At 40.3% G+C, this 12,013-nt stretch overlaps 1 protein-coding gene across 1 annotated transcript; it reads right to left on the reverse strand.

Annotated features, from left to right (window-relative positions):
- Positions 1-5,452: 5,452 nt before the first annotated feature.
- LOC130025313 (olfactory receptor 51D1) lies at positions 5,453-6,427 on the reverse strand. The gene has a single exon (XM_056116271.1). The coding sequence runs from the start codon at positions 6,425-6,427 to the stop codon at positions 5,453-5,455; it is 975 nt and encodes a 324-aa protein (XP_055972246.1).
- Positions 6,428-12,013: the final 5,586 nt, after the last annotated feature.

Here is a 12,013-nt window from a genome sequence, read left to right on the forward strand (position 1 = left end):
CTGTGCATCGCCAGGTGTGACTCAAAAAGCAAAAAATAAATAAATAAATTAAGACTATATTGGTTAATAGCACAGCAGGTAGGGCATTTGCCTTGCACCTCGCCTACATGACCGACCCGAGTTTGATTCCTCCGCCCCTCTCGGAGAACCCAGCAAACTACTGAGAGTATCTCTCCTGCACTGCAATGCCTGACAAGCTACCCATAATGTATTCGATATGCCAAACATAGTAACAAATCTCACAATGTTACTGGGCCCGCCCACTAGAGCAAATTGATGAACAACGGAAGGAGGACAGTGACAGTGACTGAAGATTATGAATATTTATTTATTTATTTATTTATTTATTTTTATTAGTGAATCACTGTGGGGTACAGTTACAGACTTACAAACTTTCGAGCTTGCATTTCAGTCATACAATGATCCAGTATCCATCCCTCTACCAGTGCCCATTCTCTGCTACCAATGATCCCAGTATCCCTCCCACCATCCCCATTCTAGCCCTCCCACCCCACCTCGCCTCAGAAGCAGGGCATTCCCTTTTGTTCTCTCTTTCCTTTTGGGTGTTGTAGTTTGCACTAGAGGCATCGAGTGGCCATTGTGTTTGATCTATAGTCTACATTCATCTCGCATCTCCCAGCCAGAGCTGGTCCTCCAAATACCCTTTACTTGGTGTTCCCTTCTCTATCTGAGCTGCATTTTCCCCAGCATTTGAGCCAGCTTCCAAGCCGTGGAGTAAACCTCCTGGTCATCTTTACTGTTCTTGGGTGTCAGTCTTCCATTCTGTTACTTTATATACCACAGATGAGTGCAATCTTTCTTTGTCTCTCCCTCTCCTTCTGAATACACCTTCTTTTCCAGTGCACACAGAACATTCTCCAAAATAGACCATGTGCTATTTTCATTGGATAAAAATTTAAGACACAATAAGATATCTCTACATGCCTACTAAAATGGCTTAAATTTAAAAAAATACTTAAAAATGCATGTTGGCAAGGATGTCAAAAATTGTAAATCTCATATCCTATTGTAAGAATCTCAAGTGTTCCAACAACTTTAAAAAACAATTTTATAACTAAATATATTACACACTAATCCCATTTTAAATATTTACCTAAGAGAAAGGAAGTAAAAAGCACATATAAAAATTTGTACATATAGTGCTGAAAGAGATAATGGACCAAACATGATAACCTCTCAGTATCTGCATTGCAAACCATAATACCCCAAAGTAGCGAGTATGTCTGCCATGGAGGCAGGGGGAGGGTGAGAAAGGGGGATATTGATGGAGGGATGGGTGTTTGATCATTGTGTGATTGTAACCCAAACATGAAAGCTTGTAACTATCTCATGGTGATTCAATAAAATTTTTAAAAAATTATACATATATATTCATTGAAGCTTTATTTGTAACAATCAGTTCTAGAAACATTCTAGATCTCCACTGGTAAATTATAAAATGAATATACTAGAAAAGATTGAGTTTTTTATACATGCTTTGGTCAAAAATAAAGGAGTATGTAGTGTATTATTTCATTTATATCAAATTCCAGGAAAGGAAAGAGAACATACTATTTAAGCATTTTTGTGGTTAGTAGGGATTAACCAAAAGTGCAGAACTTCCAAAGGATACAAGAAATTTTCAATGGTGGTGTATGAGCTCATGTTCTTTATTTCATCATGCATTCCTGCCAGTGTGGGACTCTTTCAGTGAACAACCTTTTCAGGGAGTTGCTTCTTTAGTCTAGTAAAAAGCTTTTTATAATCACAAAAGTTTGGAAATATTCTTAGCCAATCCTTCCTTAATTATCCTTTTATAGCTATCACCTTTCTTTTACACTAGTTTGAAAGATCTACCCATTCTTTCTGTCCCCACTATCCATTACATGCCACTCTCTTGGTCTAAAAATAAACAAACAAACAAAAATGATATCAAAACTTTTAAAAATATTAATATCAAAATTATTTCATCTTAGCAACTGCTTTTCAGAGGACCTGAAATTTATGGAAGCTGACTTTCTGTACTCACCCATAGCTCTGTTTTCTGGTGCTTCTGATGCTAGATGTGACATTTCACATCTCAAGAGATAATTTGTAGAATCTGTGATGAATTTGGGAAGATAAATTTTGCTTCCTCAACAAGAAAAGATGCTTTTTCAGCATCAAGAAACATTCAATGACACAGACAACTTCTGACCTGCACTGGTCATGGTGTACATGTTCTCAGCCCATTCCTATAACCATCCCATTGACTAAATGACTTTGAATATGCTGGGATAACAGTCAAAAGCTTGACACTGCAGAAGCCACAGTGGAGAAACAGCAGATCTCTTATGTAGATTTTGAAATTTTTTAGCAATATTTCTCAACTGTGGAATGTTATCAAAGAGGGTGAAACTCTCCTGATGGTTACTAATAGGTTTGAGAGTAGAAATGTTACAGGGAGAGAACATAGATCTCTTTCACAGAGGAAGAGGATAAAAGTTTCAGTTGTTGTTCAAAGGAATAGTGTGCTAAAAAGATGTCTGTGGAGTCTGTAGAATATTCTCTAATCTATATAATCATCATATCCTCTACAAAAGGGCTGAAATATTCTTTTCTGGAACCAAGTAGGGGCGAGACACTGAAATGAGGCATACTTACCCAGAAATGGTTCTAAGAATTCTAGAGATGTAGATGTGCTTCCTTGGTACAGAAGGTAATTATGAAAGTGAAAATAGCTCTACTTTGAGTCTCATTATCAGTGATGAAATAAATAAGTATCACTTGACCCACTTTTGCAATTAAAACTACCGTCACAAGTATTGTTATTCCTTATTTTCCATATATGTATGCACCTGTTATCTTACTTAATTCTTATAATATCTAGTTTAACAGTATTTGATTTTTCAGGTTACTAAATTTCAGGTTAATTAGCTCAAATGTCAAAGTTAGTAATCCTAGCCTATATTACGTGCAATTCCAACCCAATGGTGTCTCTTTTCCTAACACAGATAACTTATTAAGCAACTTCTTGGCACAGATGTACTTCTTTTGATGATAATTTGTAAATCAGACACAAACTTAGAAAGAGAAATTCAGCATCTCACTTAAGCTTTGAAAAAAAATTAATTTATTAAGAGATAAAGAGTTGTGGAGCTGGAGCAATAGCACAACGGTAGGGCATTTGCCTTGCACGCGGCCAACCCACATCCCATATGGTCCCGTGAGCACTAGGGGCAATTCCTGAGTACAAAGCCTGGAGTAACCCCTGTGCATCGCCAGGTGTGACCCAAAAAGCCAAAAAAAAAAAAAGAAATAAAGAGTTGTTATCGTTTACAGCAATAAATCAGAATAGTCACACAACCATACTAGTGGTGCAGTGCAAAGTTCTGAAAGTACCATTCATGTAGGTCATGCTGTGAATGGTGTTCCCTAAAGTTGTATAATAATATGACCATGATCATGATCATTTATTGTGTTTGTAGCACTTCACAGTGTTCAACGTACTTCATAGTAGTTAAACTTTACATCACCGATATTGTTACATATTACACAGAGAGGAAATGAAATTCACAGAGGCTGTATGATGTGCTAATGGTATTTCCAAGATTTTAACTTTGTAAGCTTTATTTCAATTTTATTTCAAGTGTCTTGAATAGCACTGAATTATTTTATACCTGCAATTCTTCAGTGTTAATGTTTTTGACTTAGTGCTTTCCAGAGATGGAAGTTAAGTGAGTGACAGATCCCTGGAAGCTATAAAACTCTTGTGATGTCCCAGATTGTCTCCCTCAACTCACCCTTATTTGTTTTCACCCAAAGGGATCAACACAGAATCATTGCAATTAAGTATTATATATATATGCTTAATAAAATTGTGGGTAATAGAAATCAGGACAGTAATAGAAAGCACAACAATAGTAATAATAATAACAGCAAGCATATTTGGGAAGCTGGCATAAAAAGGAATAAAAAGAGGATAACATTTGACCTTCTACTTAGGTGAATGACCCACAATTTAGGTACGTTAATGCTGAGAAAGGGCAGGTGAAAAAGATAGAGAGAAGTAACAGAAGCACCTGAAATCATACAGTCAGTATACAGATGGCGTAGCCTGGCATTGAAAAGATGGAGAGAAGCATGAGCTATCCTGTAATGCCAGACATTGAGTCAAAACCCAAATTAGAACAAGTGCAGAATCTTCATCTCTCAAGGTCACAGCTTTCAGAACTTCAAATTACTAACAATCAATACATCTTGTATCTCTTAAATGAAGATGCTGTAGTTACTTCACGCCAAACAACTGAAATAAGGTACACAAAGGAAATTTGCCATGAAACCAACAATGCACACAGGCACAGCACAGCCCATGGTGCTATGCACATATTCCTCAGATATCACATGCCACCTACATATGACTCAAGGCATGAAACCACACAGCAGAAATTCATATCCAAATCACGTACAATTGACATATGCTCAAAGATAAACACCATGCAATCTGAAAAGTGTAGTTATCCCAATACTATACCTTTCACACATATTCACATATTCAACTGCTGCACATGTGTAGCATTTCACATTCTACACATTACTTGCAACATATTACATTCTAAAGTTTGCAATTACAGATATATAAAAAAATACAGTAGTATCATCTTCATAGGATAGTCATAGGTATTGTTTATATTGTCCAACATTCTCACATAGATACATACCACATACCAACTCACAGAGTCCACACAAACACAAAAATTATAATCAGAGATAGTATCCATGAAGAATATACTTAGCCAAACATACTTCTCACATTCACAATAATTTAAAAGGCATATATTCTATGCATTTGTAAATACACAAACACTAAAAATAATAAACTGCCAACAAAAAAATTCCTACAAACTCACAGCTACAACTAGAAAACACAAAACACTCAGGAGTCACACACACATTGCACCTAACCATAACCAGATGCATATAGAAATATAGATACTTTGTGTTAGCTACCTCCTTCCCTGTGAGTCTTCTTTCCTTCCAGTCAATTATTATAGCCCAAATACCTTCATTAATGGTAAAAAATTACTGTGTAACTATTTGGAGGTCCAAGAAAGAATATATATAGTTAACAAGGAATCATCAGTGCAGATGCAAGAAGACAAAAATAATTAAAATCATGCATCAAAACTCAAGTAAATCATAACTGTGGCATTTACAATTTTCTCATATCCATATGACATGGGTTTTCTATTAGGGAGAGAGGGAAAAAAACGGAAGAACAGCACAGCAGAGATTTTATCCAGAATGGTCTTATCAGACTGGGTCACAAGGTCCATACTGGTATGTCCCTGGAGACATCCAGATTTTATTGAGATAAAATAAGTTTTGTTTCTCCAACCACCAAGCCTTTTGAAAGGACCCCAATACTCCTGTTCTTGTTATTGGTTGAGGATCCTATTGAGGTTTTCCCTGCTCACCTGGTATCTCGTGAGAATAAATGGATGATCCGAGAACGAATCTCCTTGGTCTTGGCTCCATAGACAACAGGGTTGACCACAGGGGGTAACAGAAGATAGACATTAGCCATAATTACATGGAGCAGGGAAGTGGGACCACCCAGCCTATGCACCACTGAGAGACCAATGAGGGGCACATAGAAGACCAGGACAGCACAGAGATGAGAGATGCAAGTGTTGAAAGCCTTGAGCGCTGCTGCCCGAGACTTCAGCTCCAACACAGCCCGCAGGATGAGGATGTAGGAGAAGCCAATGAAGAGAGAGTCCACACCCATGACGGAGAGGATGATAAAGAGTCCATACACGACATTGACTGTGGTATCAGTACAGGACAGCTTCATAATATCTTGGTGCAAACAGAAGGAGTGTGTGACTGTATGTTTTCGGCAGTATGACAACCGCTTCAGGATGAAGGGCAGAGGGAAAAAGAACACAAACCCCCTGGTCAGGGCAGCTAGTCCAATCTTGGCAACAGTAGGGCCAGTGAGCACAGAAGCATGCCGTAATGGATAGCAGATGGCCACAAAGCGGTCAAAAGCCATGGCCAGCAGGACAGCTGACTCCATGGCTGACAGAGAGTGGATAAGAAACATCTGGGCCAGGCAAATATTAAACTCAATCTCCTGGATGCCTGTCAGGAAGAGGCTAGCCATCTTGGGCATGGTGACAGAGGAGAGGACGAGGTCGATAGTGGAAAGCATGGCCAGGAAGAGGTACATGGGCTCGTGAAGACGCCTTTCCACGCGAATGATGAGAACAATGGCCAGGTTGCCTAGAGTGGCCAAGGCATACATGAAACACAACGGGATAGCCATCCAAAAGTGTGTGTTAGGCCCGAGGCCAGGGATACCCACTAGCAAGAAATATGCCGGGTGGATCAGAGTTCCATTTAGAGTGGCCTTGACCGGAAGCAGGTGCTGAGGCTTCTTCATCCCAACTAGGGTCTGTGAAGAGAGGAGAACAACATCATTCATTCATGGCTTAGAGAATAGAAATGGCTAATAAATAAAGGGCACACAAGTAGCGACAGTAGCAAACAGCAAGTCTGAGGATTCATAGTAACTCTGAATTCCAGTGCTCCTTGCTTTCTTTACTCACACCTCTCTAGCGTGACGTTAATCTCAGTATGTGAAAACTCGTGCATCCGTTCTCATTTCCAAAACAGTATTGCTGACCCAAAGTCACTGGCATAGGCCACTTCTCTAGTAGAGAAGACAGGCTTGCACAGAGGCTTCCACAAAGATCATAATTCTCCTCGCACATGAGCACTTAGGGTTGGTTTATATCCAAAGTTTGAGTCTCAGCCTTTAAGACTCATTCCTATCTGATTCAGAATTTAAAGCAGGGCTTCAGACTGAGTCTGGAGATCGAGAGATGTGTTCATAATTAGAACTGAGTAATATTTCTCTAACTTTCCTTATAGAATTATTTGAAGCACTTATTACACACAGCGTGTCTTTCCCAGTGCAAACTCTAGTCCCAGGAAGTTAGAATCTCTAAGAAAGAAATGTAAATACTTGCTTTTAAAAGTAAGTCCCTTATCTCCAGTCATTTCTGTTGGTTTTGTTTTATCTTTCTAATTTTATTTTAGGCACTATTATTTACAATGGTATGGGTAGGTTAAAAGGTAAAGGTAAAGGTAAAGGCCCTCCCGTTGATCGTCGATTTGCTCGAGCGGGCCCAGTAACGTCTCCATTGGAGACTTTGTTGTTACTGTGTCTGGCATATCGAATACTCTCGGTAGCTTGCCGGGCTCTCCGAGAGGGGCGGAGGAATCAAACTCGGGTCGGCCATGTTGGCCGCTTTTAAGGCGAACGCCCTACCGCTGTGCCATGGGTAGGTTAATGGTAGGATTTCATGCATGGAACATTCCAGCACCACACCCTCTCCAGAGTTTCTGCTTCCCGCCACCACTCTCCCCATGCTCTCCTTCTCTCACCTCCTACTCCCAATGGTAAATTTTCTTCTAGAGAGCAGCTTTTTATCAGAGAATTTGCGGGGAGGGGGAACTATTCTAGAGTTCCATTCCCAAAAGAATTCTTCCACCTCCAGATATGATTTGGCTTTTCCAATTAATCTGTTGCAGTCTTCCCTCTTAGTTAGCACACTTTCCCTCTCAGCTTCATAATAATATTCATTTGGCTCTGATATGAAAAGAACTCTCTAATTCACTTCTCTGCGCTCCGCCCCTCCCCCTCTACCCTGCCAACTCAGCCTATTTCAATCCCCCTTTCACTCTACTACAATCTACATAGCAAATCCGGCTATGTGACAGCCAGAACCTTCAAGATACAGGGAGAGCCCTGGCAGCTCCACTAGAAACAAGTATGTTTTCTTTGGATAATTAATGCCCCTTGTCTTGTTTCTTCAGTGAAGGATAGAAAACTAGAACAAAAGGGTCCTTCTTGGGCTAAGGGATAAACAAAATTTAAAATAGTCCTCACCCAATGTGATTTGAAGAAATTCCTTTTTGATTAGATCACTAAACACAGTCTGAGATCCAGGCCACTGTACTCTGGAAATGTGGAACTGGCAAACCTCTCCAAGCAGCCAGAGCAAAGGCCTGACTCCTGGAGCAATGAGTTCTCCCTGCTAAGTCTCCTGCTGTCAGCCCCCCCCCCCCCTTTCACCCCTCTCCTGATGCACTGAGCTCGAAGCACTCACTCACTCACAATGCCTCCTCCCAAGGCTGTGACCCATATATAGCTTCTCTGGGTCCTGAGAGAATTGTGAGGGGTAATAACAACGTCAACAGAAGTATTCCAAGGGAGTGATGCACCCCTCTGGGATCCAAGGGAAGCTGAACCTGACCCAGAAGCAAAGGAGCTGTGCTATTACTATTCTAGAGGGAAGGGAAGTGACGAGACGGAGAAAAAAAAAAGGATGATCGGTGCTGGAAAAGAAGAACTTCAGGAGCGGAGTCATAGTCAGCACTGAAAGATCACAGATATGGACACTGGCCAACTGAGAATTTGGGAACTTGGGAACTGGGATCCGGATGGTCTTTCACTTCTTGATGCTGCCCCCTTCTGGTTGTATCTGGGAGTTGCAACCTTGCTGATGTCAAGGCTTAAACTTCCTAAAGTAATAGCACTGTCCTCCCATTGTTCATCTATTTGCTCGAGCGGGCCCAGTAACGTCTCCATTGTGAGACTTGTTGTTATTGTGTTTGGCATATCGAATACATCATGAGTAGCTTGCCAGGATTTGCCATGCGGCAAGATACTCTCAGTAGCTTGCCGGGCTCTCGGAGAGGGGCGGAGGAATCGAACCCCTGTTGGCCACATGCAAGGCAAACACCCTACCTCCGTGCTATTGCTCCAGCCCTACAGTAATATAAAATGATATTTTCATAACCTCAGATAGAGAATGATTTGTTACATCAGCTAATTTGTCCATGAATATTCACTGACTGACTACTGTGTGGTTACTGTCTCTTCGCTAATTTATGTAAATGTACCTGAGGATAAAGTAAACAAATGATTTTGTGGAACTTATATGCTGACCATAGTGATTTTGCACCACTTTTGAGGCTTTACCTATATTATTGCTGACAGGATCCCTTAACTCCTTTCTTGGACTTCATAAATTTCCTCTAAAACTAACCTATGAAAGATTTTATGAAAGATACTATATTGTAAGATTTGAGTCTCCACCTAGAAAGGTGAGGCCAAAATACTTTACAAGAAACTGGATATTCTTGATATCATAGTTATATACACACAAATTTTGATTGCACTACAAAAAGCAATAAACAAGCTGAGATTCCTCTGAGTGAAGTTTTTCCTTCATCCAAGGAGTATTTATTAAAATAAATTCTGTGGGGGGGGGGGCAGGTAAGCAATATGGGACTGGGAGATGGTTCAGTGAATAAAGCATCAGCCTTGAAAGTGTAAAGTTGCAAAGTTCACCTGTGCCACCCATGTGTGCTGAGCTAGATAGATCTTGAGAGCTTGGCTGTATGTGATCCCAGTGCGACAGGGTTTCCATTGGCACTGCAGCCAGGTGTGTGGGAGCCCAGCAACTCCACAAAGGGTGAGATCCCAGGTGAGCACCACAGCTAAAGTGCAGTATGAGAACTGTCATGCTCTGTGACTCTTTTTTTTTCCAGTTCTCATCAACTACTTCTGGGCTTTTTGTTGTTGTTGTTGTTTTATTTCGTTTTCTGGTGTGGCACCAGGAATAAAACTTGGGGTGGGGCCTAGCACATACAAGCAAGTGAGCTACCTCTGAGCTATATATCTGGACCTTTATTTATTAATACCTAGTTAATAAAGTCCAACTACACATTTTATCTCGCTCTGCTCATCACTCTCACCATTTGAGAGACTTAGTCCCTGCAGGTTGAAAAAATAACCCTAGTTGCTTGCCTTTACACAACCAACCAGGATTTGATCCCTTGTATCCCATATAGGTCCCTGAGCACCGCGAGGAGTAATTCCTGAGTGCAGAACCAGGAGTAACCCCTAAGCATTGCCAGGTGTGACTCCAAAACATAACAAACCAAAAAAAGGAAAAAGAACCCTAGTGCTGCGAGTTACTTATTTTTGAGCAGGCCAGTATTAGATAGCAAGAATAGGAATTGTTATAGAAGAATAAAAGGGATAATAAACATAAATGAGCAGGTATAGAGAGTTTCTTTATTTTATATCACTAATGGGCTGAAGCAATCGTACAGCAGGTAGGTAGTTTGCCTTGCATGCGGCTGACCCGGGTTCAAGCCACAGCACCTCATATCCCCAGCATCCCAAGCATCGCCAAGAGTAATTTCTGAGTGCAGAGTCAGGAGTAACTCCTGAGCATCACTGAGTGTGAATCAAAAACAAAAAAAAAAAAAAAAAAGAAAGAAAAAGAAAGAGATTCCATATCATCAAATTATATTGGGTATACATGTTCATGAATATCTAGTATATGGTAATAAAAGTTTATTCTAACGCACATAAATTGCATGTATTTACATCTGAACAGAACACTGTTCATCTTAAAACCAGAGAGAGTTCAGTGGGTAAGACATTTGCCTTGCATGTGGCTAACCCTAGCTTGAATCCTGGCATATATAGTTCCTTGAACACTTCCAGGAGTGACCCTGGGCACAAGAGCTGGAGTAAGGCTTGACCACTGACAGGTGTGACCCATAAAATAAAAATAAATAAATATAACGTAAAAATAAATCTCCACATTGTAGTCCCTTTATGCTTTTGAGAAGTCCAAATGCAAATTTCCTAACAAGGGTAATAAGCTCTGCCTAATCTGTTACTGTGAGCTTATCTAGAATTTCTCTTCCTCTGCAAGTTCTGTGTGATTCTATGCCTTTGCATTTGCCCTGACCTCTTACCAGAAGTGTCAAATGTTCAGGCTGTCTCTGCCCATCTCCAGGCAGGACTAATATTCTAATAGTCACTTAAACTGAGTATTGTCTTTACCCTTCCCCTCAAGACCATTTGTAGGCCGAGGTGAATTTTGAGTTCATTTCTTGAGGAGACGGCAGAAGAAACTAAGGCGTAGAAGGAAACTGTACCTGACCCATCTCCTCACCTCTGCACAGATAAACCTCAAGCCCCTCTGTTCATCTCTAACTGGATGGGACTGTCCCTGTTCTGGTTTTGGATGCATCACTGAGGAAGGCTGCCTGGTATGGCTTCCCTAGGGATAGGTAGAAAATTCTGGAGACACCTCTGTCACTGGGAATTGACTTTCAGTGGTCAGTTGAGATTGGACTGGAGTCCCAGGAGAGAGTAAGAAGAGAGAAATCCTTCTCTTCCCTTTGCTATCAATTCATTTTCTTCTACTTAGAATCTGATTTGTATACCATGGGAGAGAGGCAGGGAGTTCCTACTACCTACCCTCTTTTATGCTCCACTCACTCTCCATAGCAACTTATTCTTCCAATTATTCAGCAGGAATATTTCCAACAATCCTGGTACTGAGGAAGCAATAATCATGAAAATGTCATGAAGATACAATATTAAGATGATCATGATAATTCCACTAATAAGACGCCTCATTTGGAATTGATGTAAGTGGAGGGTGGGGACAGGAGGAAAGGGCAAAATTATAAATTCTAAGGCCTGAACATGTAGGCAATCTATAGCAAGAATTCCATTGCTTCAGTAATCATGCTGTTATGAAAAGCTCAGTGACAGCTAATGACAAATCTTATCTTAATCAGCAGGTAAAATAATGGCACGGTGTATTGATAAAGAGATAAAGCTTATGAGCCTTCCAACAGTAACAAACTTCAAGAGTGTTCTAGGAATTGGAAACGGAGAAGGGTGAGTAAGAAAGTGAAGGACTCTGAAGAACATTTTGACCCAGTGACAATGTTGAACCAATCAATGACAGACAAAATGTAGCTAATGTGACATTTATGGGGGGGAAAACCTGTTTGAACGACAAGAACAAATTAGAGAACACTGGAATATTAAAGGCAATTAGAATCATATCCCAGTGCTCGGGTTAAAAGGGACAAAGTTTCCAGAAGTTTTAGAACATGTAAAAACTCACAAACTGGCAGGCTA

The sequence above is a fragment of the Sorex fumeus genome, unplaced genomic scaffold, assembly GCF_029834395.1.
Source record: "Sorex fumeus unplaced genomic scaffold, SorFum_2.1 ptg000030l, whole genome shotgun sequence".
NCBI lineage: Eukaryota > Metazoa > Chordata > Mammalia > Eulipotyphla > Soricidae > Sorex > Sorex fumeus.

Coding starts and splice junctions, on each gene's coding strand:
- LOC130025313 (XM_056116271.1), bottom strand. CDS start 6,427: ATGAAGAAGCCTCAGCACCTGCTTCCGGTCAAGGCCACTCTAAATGGA.